Here is a 24,198-nt window from a genome sequence, read left to right as displayed (position 1 = left end):
GGCGGGGAACCAAACAGCCGCAGACGACTGCCTGCCACTTCATCCACACGCCGGCCCCCAATTTAAAAAGTCTGAGGACCCCTGGGTTATAGTGTTCCCTCATGACATTGGTAAAAGAAAACATGCATTACAGATTATAGCACTGCTAGATACTAAAGCATGGGGTGGTGTATCAATATGTAAGATCATTTAGAAATGCTGTTTAATGGAGCAGTCTTATCTAGAAGACTGCATACAGTAGGGCCCAGCCTGTACCAGAGATGACACTGCAGAATTAAAGGTAGTTTAAAGTCTGGGACAAAAGCATTAAGTACATTGAAAAAAAAAAAAGTTTAACAGAGGTTGAAAATTGTTGAAAGAATCCCAAAAGTTAAAACACCAAAAAGAATCCAAACTTGTCCACAAGACCTTATGCTAAATAAGCTGGTCTGGTCTGCTCACTGTACTAGATCCCCTGTACTTTTTCTCAATTTACATGCATTCACACATTAAAACATTAACATGTTTTCACTCCAGATATTTTCCTTTTCTCCTTTCTTTCTGATGCCTTATTTATCTGTCAGATATTTTGTAAGTAACAAAGGTCTTTTATTTGAAAAGTCAGTGTCTATATGTATTTAATTTCAAGGTATAATTTTGTTCTGCTTTTTTTTTGGTTTGTCTTGAATTGGCTAGCCTCTTTTCTCTCTAGCAACTGAGCAGATCAAAGCAACTCTTGAATGCCTGAAAAATAGTAAAGAATATATTATGCCTGTTCATAGAAGTAGAAAGTATCTTAAGTATGATACTAATAAATAATAGGTTACAGCTTGATAAGCAGAATATCCATCATGTAACCAAAATTCAACCAAGTCTACCAAAACCACCTAGGACTGGGAGACCGAAAGGTTTCATAAGTGGCATTGAAAGTTTTATGAATCTAATGCATGGTACTGCTAATGACTGAAGATTTTGCATGGACTTAATATACTGATGAAATAACAATTGTTAATAAATTGTGTGAGAGAAGATAACCCAAAGTGCAATGCGTGATAGAGTTAAAAAAAATCATAAATACTGTGAATCAAAATATCACAGACTGTGTCTAATCAATTTGTTCTGAATCACCTGCCTCTAGAATTTGTTCTGGGAACATCTTTCCTCCTCTTTTTTCTTCCCACAAGTTCTGCTTCACATATAATATATTTGCATTTTACTATCACTTCATATTCTCTTAGTGGACTTTTAGACCAGGAGTTCCTACAACAGCATCTCTGTGTCACAGTTGCATTGTCTGTATTTGAAAGTAAGGCTGTTATCCCAAAATGGAGAAAATCACATCTGACATGTAAGTAAAACAGTTCAGTTAGAAATGGGCAAGGTAAGGTACCTGTTATCAGGAAAGAGACTGAATCTAACAAATAATCCCAGTTTCTAATAAATAATTTTGAACACAGAATATGACGAAGAGAAACCACTGAGAAAACTGGGTCTGATTCTTAATTGCTACAAAATGTGTTACATCCCACTAATAGTATAAATGTATGTGAGAGCTAACATATTGACTGAAATACAGACTGAAAAGGGCAATTAAAATCCTCAGTCAGCATGAAAGCTTTTTAAACATACTCCAAAATATCCACTAACTAGAAACAATTACCATGTTTTTTATGTCTAAGCAGCACTATGAAAATTCTTTAAGACAGACAGTTGTGCCAGAGATTATTAGAAAACTGGTATTCTGTGAAAGAATGCTAGTTCTTTACTAACACCTCAAAGCAGTGCCAATATTTACTAGCTGATAGTGCATGAAGAGCAGCTTTTAAACATGCTGCTTCTGATCAGTGGTACAGAGAACTGAATTTTAAAATAAAAATAAATCAAACCACTAGGCAGATCATCTGCCTGGGTGTCACCTTCTCCCTAACACACCTATTTCCCTTTCTACTAATTCAACATAGAACATTTGTGGCTTATTTTGAATGTCACTCCATGGTTATATGATCATACAGTGTAATTTCTTTTTAGCAATGAAAAGGAAATATTTTTTTGTGTGTTATAATTTCAAATTATTAGTACTGGATTTACCTGTTTCCCTATTCATATTTGTGAAGCCTGTTTTGCTTATTTTTAGTTGCTGCTATGGACCTGAAGCCCTGTGAAGTCTACAGTGGGCTCAATGAACTTTGGATTCGTATGCAGCACAATTCTGAAGTGTGGTGCTGTTTGTTTCAGTATTTGGCAGTGCATGTATCCAGAAATAGTGTGGTATGTATGGTAAACTGTGCAAGATACTGTGTTTTAAAGACTTGACACAGGATCTTTTATTTATTTAACTATTTTTTTCTGTTTCCTGCCTATTGAAATGGCTGAGCAAATAGTAACTACAGGTGATTGTTATACTAATTTATTTAATGACTCACTTTAGAGTACTTACCTAATACCTAGAATATGTGAGGCAATTAACAGTTTCATTTTAAACGATTTATTTTTTTTCTGTACATATTTTAGGACTGTACATGTCCTAATCTGACATGTATAGGTATGAAGCAATGGACAAAAAGACTCTGCTTCAAAGATTGTTTTAACTTTTTCTCACTGCTAATATTTTAAGGTTCTGAGACTTCCCATTATAAATACTAATAATACCAGCTACCTGAGATATTTTTCAGGTAGTAAACTCAAGAATATACAACTTAAGAGATGTCATAATTACTATTGCCCTATTTTCAAAAGCTGTAATCAAACTTTCCTTCAGGAAATACATTAATATTTTCTCTATCAGAGGTGTAATTTTAAAATTAAATACTCTGAAAACCAGGTCACTGCCTAAAGAAGGTCTGTCAAGATAAGGCAGAACTGAGGTAAAATGGAAATCTATTTATTCTGCTGTAAACTTCCTTAGAAAGTCTTTTTCCAGCTGAAAGAAAAAGAGCTAAAATAGGCCTCCTTCTGCTTTAACTTTGCTGGGTTGAATGATTTTGCATTGAGATCTACAGACAGCTCCCTGAAGCTGCGGTTCCCCATTATGTCTCAGCATGTTTGCAGTTCAGACATCGTCAATAATGAAGGCACTTGTAACTGTACATAGTTTAGCTTTCTTTCATTATGTTACTCTTACAAAAATCACCTCCCATTCCCTTATCATTCATATGTCCCTCAAAAGACAAATGATTTCATACAACGTGAGCACAATACAGTAACAAGCATAAGCCAGAGAGACCCATGACCATACTAAAGTAAGGAAGCTGGCTGCTAGGGAAACTGGCCTTCATCATGACTGCATTTTCTTGTTCTTCTCTAGTGGAGAGGAAAGCACGAGGGCTGTTGCCAAAGGCATTATAAGCCTGAGAAATTTACTATAAATTTTAGGCAAAGTGACAATGATGATAGGAATATTGAAGCCATCCTCCAAGATTTTCTATGCTGTGAGAAAGTGAAGAGTTGCATTTTTGTTGAACGCTTTTATCACTTTTGTCTTAAATTTTCTGACTAGCTTGGTATAAATTGGTAAAACTTAATAGTGAAGTACTGGTGATGTTTTTACCATTGTGTAATTTAGTTGTTATATTTAAGGAGGGGGAAAAAAAGTAGAAAAAAAAAATCTGTTATGTTATGCAACAAAACATTAATAGGAAAATACAGATACAATGGGCAAACTTCATACAGACTGAAGAAAACATCCTAGGAAAATGAGAACCATAAAGAGGATAATTTGAAAATAAGATGATGTTTGTATGCAAATAAGATGCTGATGATCTTCCTTTTCTTACAGTATATTCTGCTAATTTGCCACAAGGCAATGTAAAAAGCAATAACAATGAGCTAGTATAGTAGGAAACCTTTGAATGTTCAAAGGGGACATTCAGTCTTTTAAGGCTCACAATATAATGTAGTGTGAAATTGTTATAATATGGTGGGAAACGGCCTACTTAGCACAGAGGATGCTCCACTCCGCATGGTTGCTTTGTGCTCTGTGGAGGAGCATCCAGCTTCCCTGCAGGTCTGCTTGCTCTGTACAGGTGAGCAGCTAGGCTGGCTTACCAACAGATAAACCTCCCAGCTGAGGGGAGAAAACAACAGAAGGATACCTGAAAGAATTGTATGGCTTGCTATTGAAGCGATATTTGCATAGAAGTAGCAACTTTTAACCCAAAGGATCACAAAGTATATTACGAACTGAAATTCAAACTGTCCTTTATCTGTCTCTGTGGAGCAATGTCTCTGGAGTCAGGCCAGAACATGTTGCCCTAAATGCACACACAAGGATCATTTGGCTCTTTTTCCTCCTTTTTCACTCCCAGCAGGGAAAGTCATCCATTGCCTGTGAAAGCTCAGAATTATGCTGAGATAAAAAGAATTCCCAAACCTCTTCTCAAATAAGAACAAAATAACCAAACAAACAAACAAAATCCTACCACAAGGATTATAATGGAAACAGTAACAAATATTGGTTTTGGTGAGGTTGCGTAAGCAGTTTCAATACACAGGTGTTTAAATTGCATTGGGTAGGAGAAGTAATATTTCAAAGGCAAAACTAAAATCCTTAATTTAGTCAGTTAACTAGTAAACTACAGTACATTCTTCTCAAAAGGCAGAAACAAGTAGCAATTACTTTTTTCTTATTATTTTTGCAAATATAGAACTTATTTTCTCAAATTTGTATCTAAGTCTGAAATTTGTAGAATGAGAGGCATTGGGACTATTCTATTTTTTTATTCCATTTTCTGAAACTGAAACATTTTTTAGGAGTTCACAGAAATAAGAAAAAAGGAAAAATATGCTATTACAAAGGACTGAGTTCACAGCCAGGAGTAAGCGAAAGGGGAAACACACATCCTCATGTATTTATTTTGCAGTTGTGCAACAGCAATTCAAGAACCTGCCTCTCAGCTGAAATGTGCTGCTGGATTGTAGGAAGCAAATTATTTCAGCACTTGTAACTGTGTAAGTTTGGTGGTATTGTGGTATTCCATGAATTGCATGAATGGACACAGAGAAAGTTTCAGAAGTTAACATAGATGGTCAGCAAGCTCAGAAGGATGAGACACTGATCAGATGCATGGGTCTAAATGGCAATGTTGACACAGTTGGTCACTTGTGGGTTTAATTTTTTGTATCCTTCAGCATTTTAAACAAGATTATTCACTCCCGGAGGCAGCAAGGAAATATTTGATTTCAGATGCAAGACATGATACATTAATGACCTGAAATGCAGAGATAACCCATATATAAATGCAAACTAAAAAGTTATACAATTGTGAAAGTGGGATAATTCTCAGAAAAATTATCTTGTCCATGTATGAAGAAACACTTATTCTGGCAATTTTGAAAATATTATGTAGTCTCATTCCCAAACTGTACAGTAATAGATTCATAGACCCAATACTGAAAAATCAGTAAGATGTACACTTAATCTCATTAAAGCTGGTAAAAGACAAGCATTATCTGAAGACAGTTATTTTTTTTCTCCTAGTGAAATCTAATTCCCAGGAACTTTGTTGCCCCCTTAAGATAGGCAAGTTAAGTTGATAAAAATTAAGAAATAATTGGAAGTTTGGGGATAGATCCTTCAATACAATTTGATCTTAAACATTAGATTTTTTGTGCTGTCTGCACTGTATTTGGACCAACCCAGCTTTTGCACAGCTTTACGCTTTTCTACATTCTCCTGTGTACTACAGTTTTATGTATTTGTCCCTCATCTTGAATAAGAAATCTTTATTTAAACCTTCAGAATCTTGTAACTTTTCCAAAACTTTCTATGCAGATTTCTCCAGGCTCATACTTGTCTTCTTGTGTAGAACATACTGTATTGTTTATCTACAATGTTTCCATTAACTCTGAATTAAATTACAGCTATCTTGATAAGGAGGTAGTTTCCTTTTGATTTTTTATAGTGCTAAGGAACTCCTCCTACATGGCAAGTACCACCTATGCTGCTATGTAATTTATCACTGAGCATTCAGTGGTCAACACACCTTCTAAAACAGCCACTTTGCCTTAGCATTTAGAAGCAGTTGCCTTTTAGCAGAACTATTGCTTAATAAATCTCACAAAGGCCCCTCAGAAGATTAGGAAAGGGAGTGTAGAAGGTTATTTAACATACTCTGCTTAGAGAATTTAGATAGCAGACTGTAATTATCCAAATTGGAATTTAGCCAGCAGATGAAGGCTAATAACAATATTCTGTGAAAAATACCATGCAATCTTTCAGGACCAGACATGCCAGCAACATCTCATCTAAAACATACCAACTGCAACAGCTCAGTGTCTCTAACTCTTTGCTTGAAATAGTAGTTCAGCTCAAATTCTAGAGAGAAAATGTTTCAAACAGAATGAGCACCATTTCCTGCAACTCCAGAAATGCATTTTTTAAGTCTGCTGTTAAAGTACTGAACAAACTTATCCTACCTCAGAAGTACCATGAAAAGCATTCTGATTCAGCACACAAAATATTTATCACTCTTCTGTGCAATGGAGAAGGCAACATGTACCGGCAGCCCTCCCCTCCAGTGTTTTTGGGGCTTGACCTAGTGAGGTTGGGCACTTACAAGTTAGATGTTGCAGGGCTGAGACAGATTCTTACCCTTCTTGCAATGGCTAAACCATGAGATACGGTGTCCAAGACTGGACTTCAGAAATGCAGGTTAGGTCCTATATTCCATATACTTCATGTATGAAAGAAATTAATTTAACTGCCATTAACAGCAGCTAATGTGCTAAGAGCTGGGATTTCTGTGGGTTGCCAAGAGGGAGCTCTCAAGAAAGCAGCACACTGGAAACTGTCCATAGACTTGGACTCTTACTTCAGTTAGGCACCTCTGTGAAATTATGATTACAGGCCAGACTCTTTGTATTGATACTTCGTTCTTGGGCCTTCAACAGCTGGCCCAAACACTTTAAGTGGCTGAAGTAATCTTTTCCGTATTGCATAGTAGCTACAGCTCTTGATCGCTGTCATCTTCTGGATCTATGATTTTGTATTCAAGCTTATGAAAGGAGGTTTGAGACAGGCAGAATATTACTCCCACTAAATGTCTTTGGTTAAAGTTGTCATCCAGGAAAAAAGAATTCTGGGTACAGATTCATTCACCAGCATACTAATCCTTTCAAATTTAGTCACTGTCAACATGCAAGAACCTTTTAAGGCTCCCTATGATAGGTTGTTAAAGAAAATAAGTTACACAGGACAGATAGAAAGATCCTTCTATGAGCTGGTGAAAGGATAAGAAGCAGACTAGGGCTTAATGATCAATTAAAGAATCAAAAGTGGGGTTGCCCTAGAATTAGTGATGGGATTAGTTTTCTTCCACATCTCCATCCCCAATGGAGTAAGGAGTGTGTAGTGAAATTTGCAAGACTGGAGATGACTTTAAGATCCTTTAGGTAATCATATGATGCACCAATGTTAAGGAATTCCAGAATGTCCTCACAAAATGAGTTGTTGTGCAAATGCATAAATAGGTGTGTCTTAGAGATAGTGTGCATATAGGAAAATATATCTAAATGATACCTGCATGATGCTGAACTTGTAACTTGAAGTTTGAATCTCAGAGTCATCACTGACATTTCTTTGAAATCATCAACTTTGCGTTCCATGGCAATTGAGCTCCCAGTCTGTGAATGTTAAGCAGGATCAGGAAGAGTAAGATAAAGTGTAATTTATCCCCTACAGAAAACCCTGATGTACCCATATCTTGAGTGTGCCCGGAGTCCTAATCTCTACCTGTCAAGAAAGGCAAAGTGATATTAAAGAAGATACGGAGATGGGAAAATAGGTCATCTTGGAACTGAAGCAGCTGCTTTATAAGCAGAAATTAAAAGTCCAGGACACTTTCTGGAGAACGTGGCCGTTTGGAAAGAAGATATCGGAGAGGGTATATTCCTCTGGTTTCCCTCAAAATATTTTCTTCGAGCTTTGTCAGTCCTTGTGGGAGCCTTGGAGAAATAGATTTCATCCTCTCAGCACTCCAGAAAAGCCAAAAAAGCTAGAGGACATTCCATTTCAGTGAAGGGCTACACCCTAGTCATGTGTGATAGTTGTTCTGCAGGGACAGCTGTGTACTCTAACTGTACCTGGTGCACAGAGGTTGTGTGGAGATGGAGTAAGGCTGTTATGTCTGAATCATCCATCCTAAGCAGTGTCTGCAGAGTAAATGCTGTCTAGTTTTTCAGGTGGTTATAGCCTGAACAAGCTGGGGAAGATTTTCATGGAAGGAATGAAAAAGACACTGAAGAAAAGGTCTTCTAGAGAAACTTAATGGAGTTTCTCAATTATGGGGTTTCTAAGTTACAGCATCCAAATAACTATTTTTCTCTCATTTTCCTTATTGTACCACTTCATTTTCTGGAGAAGTTTTCAAAATGTATCATCCTCTATTGTTTTCTTCCCCCAGCGCAGAAGATTTTAGCACAGGTGTTCAGTATTAGGGTAGTGAAATATTCATTTCTGTATTTGTTGTTGGGATTTTTTGCCATGTCAATTCAATGACAGATTTCTTCTATGATAATTCCTCATTGCCATATTAAAAATTGTTGGGTTTATCTGTTTACTCATACCTTACCAGAAAGATGACTAAAAAAAGATTGAAAAATTGAGGTTAAATTAAACTTTTAAACATCACTGGCTGCTTTTATGGTTCCACAGGAAATGCTATATGTTTTTTCAAATAATGTTTTTGTCACTGCTACCTCCGTAAGTAGATGTCTGGAAGAAAACAGCATTGCTACAATTCAGCATTTCCAACATAAAGTTCCTTTTTTCATCCTTTCAAGAATTTATATATTTAGCTCCATTGTGAAAGATTAGACAGATAAAGAAGCTTTTAGTGGAATCACAATACAGGTAATTATGGGTCTGTCAGCATTTCCATTATGAACTCCATTTAGCATTAAGGGCTTAGCATTTTTCCATCATTTCAGAAAATGTCAAACTGAAAGCTGGCATGTAGATTAGCCGCCTGGATGCAAATTTGTTTACACAAAATATTTAAATCTGCTCAGCTGTTTTTGATTTAGAGATCCGCCAGAAACTTTAAACTCTCGGGGTTTCTCATGTGTTTCTGCCAACTTCTAGACTAAATCACAGTTAAAAAAAATGTGATTAGTTAATAAACTGTTGACTCATTGTATTCTAATGTTTTGAAATTATTTACTTTAGGCTTTAAAATGGATTTTAGAATTTCTGCTCACCTTGCAACTTTAGTCTTTCTCTTGCCATCTTTATAAATGAATGATGAGTTCAAAAAGGATTTGAAAACTATAATAAAACCTGATAGTAATCTTAAAGTTTGAAACATTTTTTTTAGGACTCACTTAACTACCATCATAAGACAGTGAACAGAAATGGACCAAAGCTCATAAGGTTTTTGGGAGTGTCAATTACTTAGCCCACTAGCTTTAATACCATTTTAGAGTAATGGCCAAAAAGAATCTGATGGAGTTCAACTGTTACAGTTTTTTAGTTTCATCACTTTAGTCCTAAGCATGGTATGAACAGTTTTGTAGAGCTGTCACATCCTAAATAAACTTTTCTGTATTGTAAGGGAGTATTTTGCTTGTTACAACAATCTGCTCTGTTCTACTAAAAGTCAATGACAAATCTTTTCATTTCAGTGGCAACAAGCTCTAAAATAATCTATTGGTAAATATTTCAATAAGTTTATAATTGAATGGATGATCACTCTTGTTCAAAAATACACTTCTCACTTGAGAAGTAAGAAGCTTTGAAAGGAAACAGACACCAAGCAACATAAAATAGAAACACCATTAGAAACATTAATTGAGCCATCAATAGAAACAAGATATAGAAAAATACTATTAAGTCAGGTAGAAAAAAAGACACTGAGATTGTAAACTATGGATATTCAAGTAGATAAAGGGCATATTTAAAATACTGGTAAGAGATGGACAAACTGGAAAAATCAATGGTACAGCTTCTCAAAAAACGTACAGTCATGCACGTCTGTCAGACAAAAAGTAAGAGCCTAGCCCCAAGCAGTTTCTGAATTAAACCCAGGAAAAGCTGTGGTTGAAAAAAGATAGTGCAAATAAACAGTGCAAATGAAACATGGAGGAAGCAGATGAGCAGAAAATAATTGATCAATTAAATATATCCAAATCAGTTCGGCCAGAGGATGTTCACTTAACAGGGTACTATGTACTGGTTTAATAATGCAAAAAACACCCCACTTTTAAGAACAAAGAAAAAGTTCTCAGAAAACATCTCAGAGAGCATTAAAGCACAGATATATCTTCAGAAGTATCTGCAAATTCTTTAATGATGATTCAATGCTCATTGTATTGTGTAATACTTTTTAAAATAAATGATCCATTATCCTTATAGTTACCTCAGACTTCCCCTAAATTCTAGGGGGCAATTCATGTCTCCTTAATAATTGTAGACATTCCACAGAGCAGATTTTCTCCTTAACTGATATCGAGCTCAGTCTGATGATTTAGATTAAACATTTGTGTTAACTCAGTGGTCAATGGACTGCAAAGAGGCAACTAGTACAAGCGGCCCCAAAGGGAGAAATTTGGAACAGCACCTTTCACAAGTCAGATACATAGTGAACTCTCCTGATTTCATTCTAATGCTCAAAGTCAATCTTGGATCAAGTGAGTAGCAGAATCCTTACAAATCTAGCTTTGTTTTACCCTATGTGATTTTTTTTTTCTCCTTTTCTATTTCTTTTGTTTGTTTTTATTATTAATTTATAATATTCTGTAGAATCCAGAGACCTGACTGTTCTGGTCATCCGAGAATGATGATATCAGTAAAGGATACAGTAACAATATTAGATCTGTAAAATTTCTCTAACCATATCACATTAATGGCTTAATTGCATACATTGGAACTTCAAAAACAGAGAAGTTACACTTTGGATTTCCAAAATATACCAAGTAGCCAAATTTTAACCATCTGATTCTATAGTGTTTATTTATAAGGAAGTAGGGATTTTATCTTTAAGTTACTATTAGGTTTTGAACTTTTTAATCACGTGTTTTGAAGTTTCTTTGGGGTGAAGGGGTATTATTTTGGTTTCTGAAAAATAATCATATAGACAAGCACAACAGATTGAAGAAGGAAAACAAATATAACTTAAATTTCACTCTTCCAATCTTGCCTTCTTGCAGAGGATTTAAAATCCAAAGAACAGCCTGAAAAGGTTAGTAAGTCTAATCTATGACCATAAGGCTGGGAGGACATTTCATTTCCTAACAGATTACCAGTCATTACCCTTACACGGTTATTACTTTGGGCCACAAAAGGACTTTACAAGTGACATAGAAGCTGAAGAGAACTTTCTATATTTTACTGCAGGCTTTATGTTTATTGGGACTTCTCCAGTGGTACTTGTGGAGTGGGAAAAGAGTTTGGGAAGGGAGCCCAGAAGTGCAGAGGAGGCTGGATAAATTTGGAAAAATTACAGGAGGTAGCTGATAAGCTAGAATTTGAGTGTAGTAAAAATATATAGCTAGAGCTTAGGAGAATGTTTTTTTGTTTGTTTGTTTGTTTTGGGTTGTTTTTTTTTATGAGTAGCTTAATTTAAACCTAGCTGAAATTAGTGTAGAAACTCATACAAATTTCAGTGACCTGCAACTGTAGTACTAGAGAGATTTAGGAATTTTGGAAGCATGTTCTTAGGATAAGTTATGGAACCAGGCATGGAGGAATCACCAGTGCGTTGAACTCATTCTGTATTAAACATTGATTCTGTTGCTCATTCCTATTTCAAATAAATAGCTTTGAGAAGCATAAGTTTGTCAGGATTTATACAAAAATCACTCTGTCTTATACAGTTTACTGGTGCAACTTTCCACTGCTGACAATGAAAATGCCAATAAAATATATTTCACCTATTTGTCAGGGGAAAGTTGTTATCCTTGCATGAGAAGACATGGGAGGTTCTGTTGACACTGTATTCCCTGAAAAACACGGAACTGGTATTTCTAGTCTAGTGTCTATGCTATTTTTTACTCCACAGAAAGGGGCTGAAAACTAAGCTTTCTCAAGAATGCTGAAGTACTTCAGTAGAAAATTGGGCCACTGAAGAGGTATAATAACATTCACATTCTTAAGGATGTCTGTTGTCACAGCCCTCTCCAAACTAGCCAACTGCAACAAGGTCTTTTACCATCACATACCAACATACTCTTCATGCTAGTCCCTCGGCTGCCTTCCCAACCTCTTAACAGAACCAGCCACAGCTGCACCTTTTCTACATCAGCCAACCCACTGCCCCTGAAGCCAGCCCACAGCTGTATGTTATCAATATTAATTAACCCAGCTTCATTCCTCTACAATTCCCCCTTTTTTCTTTTTAACAATTCATACCTCATGCTTTTACCAATCATCACAAACTTCTTACAAATAAACTTCTCATATAGTCCTCTGTAATTCCTCTACAGTCTATAATTGCTATAAGGGGAATATGGTTCCATTTAAGGATACATAGAAGTTCATTAAATAGAATCTATAAAAACCTCTAAAGAAATATTCTCCCAAATGTCAGAGGTATGTTATTTTCCCAGGAAGGAGTTGCCAAGATTGAAATAAAGGATAGAGAGGTGATACTACCAAAGCCTCTGAAGCTAATAACTATGTGAATTGTGTGAGGGAAATTATTGGCCCCCTTCAAAAGATCTTGCAGAAAGGAGCAGTTACTGAAAAGAAGACTTCTGAATGAATGTGGTACATATCTGAATAGTAATGTGGAAAGGAGCAGGTTGGGTTTTTTTAAGTTGCAGACGGCGTGAAAAAACTGTGCACTGAGCAATCAGTTCCCCTCTTTCAGCTGTAAGAGAATATTTTCAAGCCCATCAAATGTAAAATGTTGATTATTTTTTTTCTTCTCAGTTCCAGTACCCTTTATTGAAGGGTCTGTATGAAGAAAAAATAATTTAGCAGTTTCATATGAAAGGATTTAATATTTAGTAAGTAATGTGAATGTTATGAAAATCTTACCTGTTTTAGTAGTAGCCCTAAGAGGGAAGTATGTTGCCATAAGTACTGCTAAAAAATTCAATTGATAAAGTACAATCTGTGTCATGTTACTTCAATACATTAGACTGATGAAAATTCTCTCCAATCAGATAGACACTTTTGTGAGCACTATATTGATGTAAAGATTTTGGAGAAAATGTCCTGCCCTTTCATTATGAACTATATGTATTTCTTCTCTTGTGGTCATTAAAACTGCCACGTCATGCAACAGGAATTACTAAAGTCAGTAGCAGTAGTCATATGATTAAGGTGTGTCAGTTAGCATACATGTATTCAAGAGAAAACACAAGATGAGCATAGTCATGATTTAAACATAGGTTCTTTTTGATAGCACACACAGCCACAGATGCCTGCTACCAGAAGTGCTGGTGTGCACACACACTTCCATGCATGTGCGTCTCTGCCCCCACACACGTGGAGATGCAAGAAAAAACCATCTTTTACCACAGAGCTGATTGACTTGACTATGTGAGGTGGCCAAAGACCTATTCTTTTCTTCCTTCCACTTTTGGTTAACCAGGTAGGCTTTCTACCCTGTCAGTCAGGGTTTGGACACTTGTTTTCCAGAATATTTTAGTTCTTATGATTTTGACGCAGTATATTACATGGTTTTAGACTCTGAGACAGTGGCAAATACAAAGAACATGCTAGTACAAGATGAATACGATAAAATTAACATGGAAACTTCTCTGGTTTTCTGCTTTGTTTTTGCTAGCTAATTCAGCATTTTCAAATGTAACTACATATCTGGAATATATGATAATCCAATAAAAGTAAAACCAAATTGAATTAATAATTAAATTGGAAAGCATTCTAAACTGAAATCTATTTTCTCAGTTCCTCCCAGTTCCTCTGCAGCTATTAGCAGCCTTCTGCAAATTCCTAAATGTTTTAGTGGAGGAAAAAAATTTAATAAGGAATATTGAAACCAGGTTGTGAATTAGCTGTAATTCAGCATATGTCCTGACAAAAAGCATGACTATTCTGTGGTTTTAAGGACCACAGCTGACATTGTGTTAGCATACTACCATTACACTGAATCTAGTGGATTGATCACCAGAAGTGCTGACATGATCATCACGAAGATGTAGAAAGATAGAGCGTTTTCTGACTGTATTCAAAGACATAATTTATTTTCCTTACACAGAATCATAAACAATTTAGTTTTGTAATCTTTAGGTTTATAATGCAATGTGAGTTTTCAAAAAAGCACTTCTATTGAAAATTTCTACTGTATTGTGAAACACATAGCTTTGTTATAATTTGTATTTCTGAGTCGAATGAAATATATGTACAGAAAACTAATTCAAAACTCAGTATGAAAAGAAGCAGAGGCAAATGTACTTTCAAAAGTCCTATTCTGGACTGTCTTGTAGCTGTCAATGGGCTCAACAACTGGCAGTTTAAAAACACGTTTTATATCCTGTATTATATCTTCCATTCACCTTTGAAGCAAAGCTGATATACAGAAGCAAAACTGCAACTTTTAGCATAGACTTTTAAAAGATTAGCTTTAATTAGACTAAGCTTTGATTCCCAAAGATTGCACAGCAATCTAGAAAGCTAAATATAGTAGAATGTGAAGTTTTCCTTCTGGGTCAGATTAAATAGTGGAGGAAAGGTTTTGTAATTCAAGTAGTTCCATCTCAATGCTATGTTGAAATAAGAAGAATATCCATACCCTGCATTTATGTAACTCATTTTAGCTGAAGACTCCAAACTTGCAGATATCCACTTGCTGGGTCTGAAAACAGTTCTATAAAAAGATAATGATCACAGATCATTTTAACTGCCACCAAAATACAGCCACCTCTGAGATGTGATATGTCAGCCTCTTTAAATGATAATACCAGTATTAAAATAAAACAGAAAATGGCACAGAAATATCTATTCCGTATTTGAAAGGTGATTAGAAGTTTTCATTCTACCAAAACCAGTTTTATAGAAACTGCATTTGGTAAAAATTCCCTAAATCAGGGGGAATGAATAATTGTATCCGTTAATGTGCTAGGATCAGTTTTTATTAGTGTTTTTAGTAGCGGGTGTTTTTTCTTTTCATCAGGCTTTCCTCCTAGCTATCTGCTAGCTGTCACTACTTGTACTCTTGTTTTGTTAGTGAAATCAGTTATGTGTTATGGTAGAACTTCCTTCTGAGGTTGGGAATACACAATAAATTAAGAGGTCGTGGATAGTTTAGGAAGCACATACATTTCAAGTGGTTACCTTTGCCTTTGTAAGGTAACAATGCAGTCTGTTGAATTTCTCAGACCGAAATACATGGATATAATGTCTACATGTGCATATTATATATGCATGTGTACATATATGTGTATACATAGTTCCATGAGAATGAAATCAACTAGTTACAATGCATAAAGATAAAAAGCTAATTGGATATGTAAATATGGGAAACAGACAAAATAAAATTCAAGGTCAGAAGCAGTGATTCATCATCTGTATAATCCAAGTAATTATTCAGTCATTGCTGCTTAAAGCCTCCAGATTCCTTTAGTCCTATTGCTAAGATAATCTGTGTTATTTACCAGCCTCGGGAGGTGAGAATTCATCATTCTGTGAATCCTTCCATGGTTAAGTTACATACTGTTATTCACTTTATTTCTATGACACAATGTGAGTATGATACATTACACTATGATACATTGTGTAGAATCCAAGGGAAAATGAGCAGTCTATCTCTCTATATCTGTGCTGGTTGCATCCCACCTTGCTCTTTGACAATACAACTCTAGGAGAGGACCTGTCCTGGTGGGATGCCTTGTATGCCGTTCCCCAATAATTTGGGGCTTGCTCTTGAGTTACATGGTTCCTAAATTCATAAACATATCCATCTAACGTTTCAGACACTGGGAAGGAGATGATGAATTTCCACCATTTCTTTCTTTGACATTTACAGCGGTATTCAGCACTTGTAATGCCAGAATTATGGAGCCATAGTAAATTTTATGTGATCTGTAAGAACAAGGCAGTGAGACCATGAACACAAATCTGCCCAGGCAAAGTAAACATCTAGAAAAACCTTATACGTCTCTCTGTGTGTGTGCATGTTTATTTAAAAAAAAAAAAATATATCTTCCTTGTAGTAGTCCGATATCCTTGTCCATTCCATTTCCCAGAAGAAAAACTGGATGTTGGGAAGCAGATATTCAACATTTCCTAATGTTTTGTTAACAAAACACTAGTTGTTTTGTTGGGTTTTTTTAAGAGGCAGGTGACACCCTGTATGTTACATGTCATGCACTCTTCTGTTTAGGTCCAACATAATTTTTGTCCCTTGAAATTTTGATAAATGCAAAGATTGTCTCTTTTTGTAGAGAAATTGTATGACTTCATTGAGAAGGAAACATTCTTCTGCAAAGTTGTTTGAAAGGCATGTGTTTAAAGCTCGGAAGAGTTCTGGGATTTGGCAATAAACCTTAGAAGGAAAATTATTCAATCAAAATGGTGAGGTAAGTTCTATAGCCTTGTAATAACTACTTTTATCATACGCCTTTCTGATTTGTTGCTTAAATACTGCTTTTTCAAATACCTCTGTAATAAGATCTGCTGTAAAATTATAGAGGTCTAAGAAAAAACCCAGCAACTTAGACAAAATTGTCTGTTTTCTGACTGTTCTTTCCTGGGAATTTGCTTTGGAGTTACTGGTAAACCGATGTCCTGCAAAGGCTTTGTCCAGAAATACAAGCTGAATGATACTCATCAGCAAGAAGTTGAGTCTGAGATGTCACAGCCCCATTGAATTAAAACTGAAGTTTTTTGTTAGTGGAGAAGGAAAAAAAACATTATTTGCAGCAGATCACAAAACCTTTCCTATTCCTACCAATTGCAATTTATCAGATTCTGTAGAATTAACATTTTACATAAAATTGTAAGTTATTTTATAGATGTTTTGCTTTGGCTTTACTGTCTGTGTCCCAGCATTGTAACAATGGACTCACTTGGCCTTGCTTCAGAGGTGCTAACTAGCTCCCCAGGCTCTTACTGGAGCCAGCTGAAATCAGAAATGCTCAATACCTCTGAAAATCAGGCAGTGTCCAAGACACTTGCTTTTGAAAACAGGAAGGATACAAGGCTCCATTATTCTTTGTAATCTTTTGTCTCTGGAAAGGGTGTTGCAATCATGCAAACTGAACCATTTCTACAGGATATTTCAAAATATTTTAGAATTTTTCTGAAGAGTTCTGTGGTTTTCTTTCTCTTTGCTAGATCCATGTGCATTCAATGGATAAAAATCTCAAATTTTGGGGGTTGACCTATGTAGCATATCAATAATACTGGGTATAATAAAGCCAATTTTATTACAAGCTGTCATACTATTCAGTGCTTTCAGCCAGATGAAAAGTGTAAAGGATGGAGTATGTATATGAATGCAATAGTGGGAAGGGAAGGGAAGGGAAGGGAAGGGAAGGGAAGGGAAGGGAAGGGAAGGGAAGGGAAGGGAAGGGAAGGGAAGGGAAGGGAAGGGAAGGGAAGGGAAGGGAAGGGAAGGGAAGGGAAGGGAAGGGAAGGGAAGGGAAGAGCAAGGCAGCAGGAGGAGAAGGAATAGATGAATGAATAAAGCACAGGGCAGTCCTTGCCTCTTAAAACATGATGTTCCAAAAGCAGTCTCTAGCTCAGGAGACCCAAACCTGCTGGCTGCTGAAATCTGGGGTGATGTGCTAGTCACTCTGTACTTGCTGTGTTTCTCCTCTTTCCCTATACTGCTGCTAACAGTCACCATTGGAGATAAAGGCCACTAAGCTAGATGGGCAATTGATCCTACTTGACCTGTTCCTCAAAAACAAACAAACAAGATCCCACAAACAAACAGGCAAACCCCCAGGTAGACTCCAAGTTCCTGCTATGTTTATTTCACAGGATTTTTGGAAAAGGAGGGATTTGAAAGCACACCCACGGAATTCTTTAGGTCTCGTGGGCTGGTGCTTGCACGTCGACATGTTGGTAATAGAGTTGAAGGTACAACCTGTCCCTCTTCTGTCTGTGTGGCTGCCTAGAGCCCCCGGCCCGCTCCCGTGAGGAACGGGCTTGTGCTGAGGGAGTGGGAGCCTTTTCCAATACGCTAAACAAACCAGCCAAGCACCATAATGCCCTCTCAGACTTACAAACAAAAGACCTGCAGGAGTCACCCAGCTAAAACAAGCAAAGTCAAACGACAGAAGGCTGTATTAAGGACTCCCGGGAGGTGCAGCTGCGAAGGCCGGTGCCAGTGCCGGTGCGGACGGAGCCTGCCGGCGGGCTGCCACCGCTCCGTGCCGGCACCGCCTTGCGACTGCTGCCTCTCGCAACAAAAAAAGCGGAGCCTGCAGGCGACATTCCTCTGTGCCCTTTGCGGGTCCCTAATGCCACCGAGCAGGGGAGAGAGAGGCGGCCCCTGCTGATGCTGCTCAGAGGGTGTTGTGTGCTTCTGCATTTTTACCCCGCAGAAGAACAGGAGGAGGAACCGTGCACTAAGCATAGCGGAGCCTTGTTTGAGCTCTGGACTGAGGAAGGGCGGGGGCGTGAGAGAGGGTAACTTTTGTCTGCAACCCTGCAGAACCGTGAGGCTTGAAAAAAATCGCCGAGGTACTGTGCGCAGTCCTCTGAGCAGAAACCCCTCGTTACCTGCGGGAGCTTAGGGTAAAAGAGGCACTGTAGGGGAGCTGAGCGTGTGCGGAGGAGTTGACGAGGAAGGACGACGTTATCCGTTCTCTGGTCAGCGTCTCCCTCCACCCCTGCGTGCGCATGAACACACGCAAAAAACACACAGGCACGAGGATGCAGCGGCGGCAGCGACCATCTGGGAACGAGGAAACATGAACCTGCTGTCACTCGCCGTGTCCGCCCCGGGGACAGAGCGGGCACCGCGCCGCGCCCCCCGAGGAAAGCCAGCCGCCAGCCGCTCCATAAGCCGAGTGACAGGGACGGAGGCGGTGGGGAGGTGCTGGCGGAGCCTGAAGGAAGCGGGATTGAGGTGGGAGTAGGGGTGAAGGGAGACTGCAGAGGTGGCTGAAGGCAGCAGGGCACGCCTTGTCCCTGATAAGATTCCCACGTGCCAGGTACCTACCCACTGGAAATGGAAATCCTTTCCATTTTCTCATCGCTTCTTCTGTCAGCGAGCCGTTTAAAGTCTCACTGATTCATCTCCCTTTTATTTTGTAAGCTACCCTTGTTCCACTTGACACAACTGCAACAGGGGAACAGAAGAACGACAGCAGAGGCAAAGCTTCATTTTAGCCAGGCACACAAAAGAGCAGACCTTGGTGCTCTCTGGTCTCTGTCTTGGAGTGACAACTAAACAGAGGACATGGAGGAGTCTTGTGCTCTCTGGTCGTTTTGTCTGATTTCCTTTCTGGTTTGCTTCCACAAACAGACCACTAGCATTGTCTTTTTTTGGTGTGGTTGTTTTTTTTTTTTTTTTTGGGGGGGTGGGGTGGGGGCGGTGGTTGTTTTGTTTTGTTTGTTTTGGGATTTGGTGTTTGTTTTGGGGGTTTTTTTTGGGTTTTGGGTTTTGTTTTTTTTTTGGTTGAGGGAGGTGCCAAACCAAAGAGGACCAGGTATCAGTGATTTCTCTCCTAAATCACAGGGACCAAAATTCACTGATGCTGCTTCATCTTTACTGCCCCCCCCCCCCCCCCCCCCCCCCCCTTTATCCCCTCTCCTCCCCTTTCTGTAAGGGAGTTGGGTGGTGGAAGTTTCCACTCCTTCCTCCAAGCTTGATTGATCTCTCGTGTGCCTAAATGGCACTTCTAATTCCTTCCGCGCTCAGAGTGAGGGAGATAGGGGAAGAAGCTTTTCGAGGGGTCTTGCACATCTAAAGGGAAGAGCACAGGATCCATCATCACTGCAGCTGGCCAGGAAAAACCCTCCTTGGCATTTTCTAAGGGTTGGGGTTTGGGGTTTTTGTTTGTTTGTTTGTTTTAATGCATTCTGTGCCTTCTCTCACTCATCAGTGTTGCCATTTCTTTGCTTTTTTCCTCCATGTCCATACAAGGAAGATTTTGTTGGAGATTGATCCATGGCGTAATGGGATATTGTGTAAGCAGTTAAAGATTTTCGTTGAAGAAGATACAATTCCTCTTTACTTCAGCTCTTTCTATCATCCCTTCCCCAGCAGTTCTGACAATTTCCTTCCTCCCATTTTCTCCTGCTTTCTTCTCCCTTTTCTAACACCTCCCAAGTCTTGTTGCAAGGTTCCAAAGAGGCACAACTTTATAGATAAATGTGAAGATTTTTTTTTTTTGTCTACATGGATATATACAAGGAGTGCATAACTAGTCAGATATTAGCATGGTTCTGTAAGCACCCTGGGATAGTCTGACACCTGTAACAGTGAGATCTGTGGATTGAGACCAGAGAAATGGCAACAGGACAATCACAAAAGTAGGAAAGGTCTGAGAGGCAAATATCAAGCAAAGCTGTGGAAATGGTCTGGATGACAGGAACCTCAGCAACAGTTTGGGTGTTAGGATGTGGTGCTAGACTATTCAGTAGAGGTGATTAAGCAAGGAATGGTATGAGCTGAAGCTTGTGGAGGTGGAATGTGGTGAAAAGGCCTTGCCACGCAATGGTAGAGCAGATGCAGGATCTGGGGGGTCACCTTGCTTTCAACATCTGGGATGTTTTAAATGGGCAGGTATTCATTCATTGTTTGCCTCTGCCAAGGTTTCTGGGAGCAGAAGCCTGTGCTGACACAATGGGAATGTAAATCAAGGTAAAATGTGTTCATTCATGGGAGTGGGGAGAGAACTAAATATAAAATCCCAGAACAGATGCAGTGCTGCAGTGAGTCTAAGCCAGCTCTGTGGAGCTTGGCTGCCTAAAGGAACCAGCATCTAGGATGTAAAACCCGACCTAGTGCATTTGCAGTGGCTGGGAGGACCCCCCCCAGTCCAAGGGAAGTCTACGGAAACTGCCAGGGTCGGCACCTGGGAAGCTCAGGCCCTGACAATAGAAACAGCTTCACATCATCTCCCTGGGACTGTACGTGGACAGGAAGAGAAAAGGCCAATTTTGCAAAGGCCGTTTTTCCTCCTTTTCTTGGGCTGTCCTAGGTGCTTCGCTCCAGCTTTTTCCCTCAGCATCCATTGTTTTTTCCTTCTCCCGCCCCCAAGGGCAAGCGAAGCGGCTTCTCAACAGGTGCCGTGGAAACTTGCGCTGCTCCCGCAGCCATAGCCACGCGGGGAGACCCGCCCGCCTGGAATTTTGTAGGATGCTGCCGCCCCGCGACTCGCTCTCGCAAAGCAGCTGCGCCGGCAGCGGCGCCGGAGCCGCCCGCTCGCCCCAGCGCCTCCGCACCGCGCCCGCGGAGCGGCACGGCGCCTCTCTCAGCCAGCGCGCCCGGGACTTGCAAATGACCGCACCTGGCACGGAGAATGCGTTAACGACAGGGGGCTTGAAGCAGGGAAAAGAAATGCCCCCAAAGCCCCGGCCGGGTTGGTCTTGATGGCAGACCTTCTCCAGAACGGGGCAAAGGCAGGGAGTAGCTCGCTTCGATAGATGCGAACATAGAGAAGCTGCCTGTAATTAAAATGTGCATTAACGTCGCAGGCAAGCCCCTTCCCCTCGGATCCCCGGTGTCAGGATAACGTGGGGTGAGGCAAAAGCCCTCGATACCCTCGCCGTGCAACACGAATTATCTTTTCCACGCGATGCAAATGGGAGGACAAGCAGCGGCAAAGCTCCACAATAAACCGTTTCATCCAAGGCAGAGCCAGCTCGGGAAGGCACGCCTTTGAATGCCGGGTCGTCGTCCCCCCCCAACACACCTCCTTCCCACCCGTGCAGGCAACCTCCGTAGGCGATAACCAAGTCTAAAAACTCGGAGAGGATCGATAATGTCTACTAAATATTCAGGGAGTGTATGAGTGTGGCGGGGAGGAGGGACGAGGATGAGGAGGGGGATAAAAGGGTGATTAATCAGGTATTAATCACTAGCCACAAACAAGGGGAGATTATTTCGGGTAGGCAGCCGACTGTGGGGAGTTGCAGAATAGATCCTTTTACTGAAGGCACGCGTGATGGGATCAGCACTTCACCGTTTAGAGATGCCTGTGTAATTTTGAAGGTGCACATTATTCAAGCCACATATTTCTTCTTTTCTCTGTCTGTCTCTGCAAGCACAGACTTAGCGGAGATATTTACGCCGCTAACTAGAGGTTTCCTTTTTTGCTCCCCTTTCACGAACACAGAAGCAGAAAGCAAGCAAAATAACCCCTTCCACTGGGAAAAAAAAAAAAAAAAAAAAAAAAAAAAAAAAAAAGACAGAAAAACCCGACCCCCAAACCTCCCCACATACATCACGGGAAAGGGACCAGCGGCAGACCATGCCTTCAAGGCTGAATTGCTAACGTACGCTTTCGACAGCCAGAGAGCCCTGCGTGCATACAAACAGCTGAGCGTGAAGCGCATTTCGGGCTGTGAGACGGCTACGCACACGCCGGGCTCCTCCGTAACTTTCCCCACGCAACGGGTTAAACTAATAAGTGCATCGATACAGGCATTCCCGCAAAGAGCTCGCTGCTCGACCGAAAAGCAGAAATGTAGGTAATCCCCCCGCCGCCCGTGTCGTGTCGTGTCCCCCCCCCCCCATCACCTTACAAAAGTCATCCGGTGGGATTTGCTTGAATATACACTAGTTAGGGGCTATATGAACCAACTCACGTCTCCGTTTGAGCATACTGCAAGAATATTTATTGAGCCCCAGCTCAGTCACTGCATTGAACGCCAAGCCTGGCAAGCAAATACATTTCCTATCTCCGAAGAGAGCTCTCTGAATCAACTCCTTTCCTCCCCGCTTTAGCGATCGTTTATATCTTCCCATCGCAAAGTACCCAGGGTAAAAAAATGTAAAATAAGAAATAAATATATTTTGAAATACACCTTGGTATAAGGCGAGAGCTTGCAACGCCCTGACCGAAAGCAAACGGACCCCTGAAAATATACCCCTCAAATACTACCCTACCTTTCACACACGAAACCATCAATAAAAAGACGAGGTTCCAAAATGTAAATCCACTTTTAATCTCCATTTTCTTCACCAGGATGAGGTCCAGCCGGCCACATTTAGTACATCCCCTTTCCCAAAAGTCTCCTAATTTCGATTCCTTTGCACGGATTTCCCCTCTGCAGATCCCTTTCATATTATTCTTGCGAGCTCCTAATTCCTGTTCCTTGGCCAGGCGCAGCGGAGTTGTTGCTGTTGATGGTGCGCGGTCACAGCTCGGAGTGAATGGTGTTTCTGGGATACCACAGCAACCTTGACGAGGACTCAACCATCTCTCCAACGGGGGCACAAAGTCTCAGCTACTCTCGATCGTGTCTTTTCCTTCCCCCCACCCCCCCTACCCCCACTGCCTGCACAGCCGAAACCCACCACAACCCCAGCTCGTCACAGCATCCGCCACGAGCCTCGGAAGAGCATCTTAAAGCTCAGACGCTCCCTCCGATAAACTCCAAACAGTATTTGCAATTGAGATTCTCCCCCCGCCCCCCCGTTTCCCCAAGAGGATCAGTTCTGCCGAGGAACACGGCTCGGGGAACCACACAGCGCCCGCCGGAGCAGCGCGGGGCAGCAGGGTCACCCATCCCGCCGCCGCTCGCGAGGGCCACCCGTGCCTCGTTATTACGAATTCACGTGCGGTGCTTGGGGGCCGCCACCGGCACCCCCGGCACATATTCACATTCACACTCACACTCCCGCTCGCGCGCGGGCACACACGCGCGCGCGCGCCTTCGGGCACACGCCTCGCGCGGCAGCATGTGCGTCCTCGAGGGGATTGGCAGGCTAATTGCTTTGCGCGGAGACATTAATTACAGGCCGGTCTCCGCGGGCGCGGGGAGGTGGCGGGCAGGCGCGCGGCGGCCGCAGCTCCGCTCCCCGCAAAGCGCGGCCGCTGCCGTGCCCGCAGCTGGGGGGGGGGGGGGGTCCGCGCCGCGGCGGGCGGGGAGGGGCAGCCCCGCGCAGCGCCGCGCAGCGGGCAGGGCGACAGCTCTCGGCGGGCCGGGCCGGGCCGGGCCGGGCCGGGGGGGGTTGGGGCGGGGCGGTCGCGGCGCCGCCAGGAAGAGCGCTGGCGCCACCTAGCGGCCTTGCGCCGCGCCGCTGGGGCCGCGCCACTCCGCGGGGGCGGGGGCTTCTGCGCGGCAGGGTGGGGGGAGCCCTGGCTGAGGGGGCCGGGATGGAGGCGGTGGGGGGCTGCGGGAACCGCCACCAG

General features: G+C 40.9%; 1 protein-coding gene across 1 annotated transcript in view; it reads right to left on the bottom strand.

The window, feature by feature from the left end:
• The window catches only part of CSMD3 (CUB and Sushi multiple domains 3), a 740,574-nt gene extending 716,661 nt beyond the window's left edge, over positions 1-23,913 (bottom strand). Inside the window, exon 1 of the mRNA XM_080381544.1 lies at positions 22,950-23,913. Coding sequence (XP_080237670.1) covers positions 22,950-23,127 — 178 coding nt within the window. The 5' untranslated portion in view covers positions 23,128-23,913. The remainder of the gene's footprint in view (positions 1-22,949) is intronic.
• Positions 23,914-24,198: the final 285 nt, after the last annotated feature.

Source organism: Falco punctatus, assembly GCF_963210335.1.
Source record: "Falco punctatus genome assembly, chromosome: 3".
Classification (NCBI taxonomy): domain Eukaryota; kingdom Metazoa; phylum Chordata; class Aves; order Falconiformes; family Falconidae; genus Falco; species Falco punctatus.
Note: the sequence above shows the minus strand (reverse complement) of the source record. Positions and strands in the feature narration are given on the sequence as shown.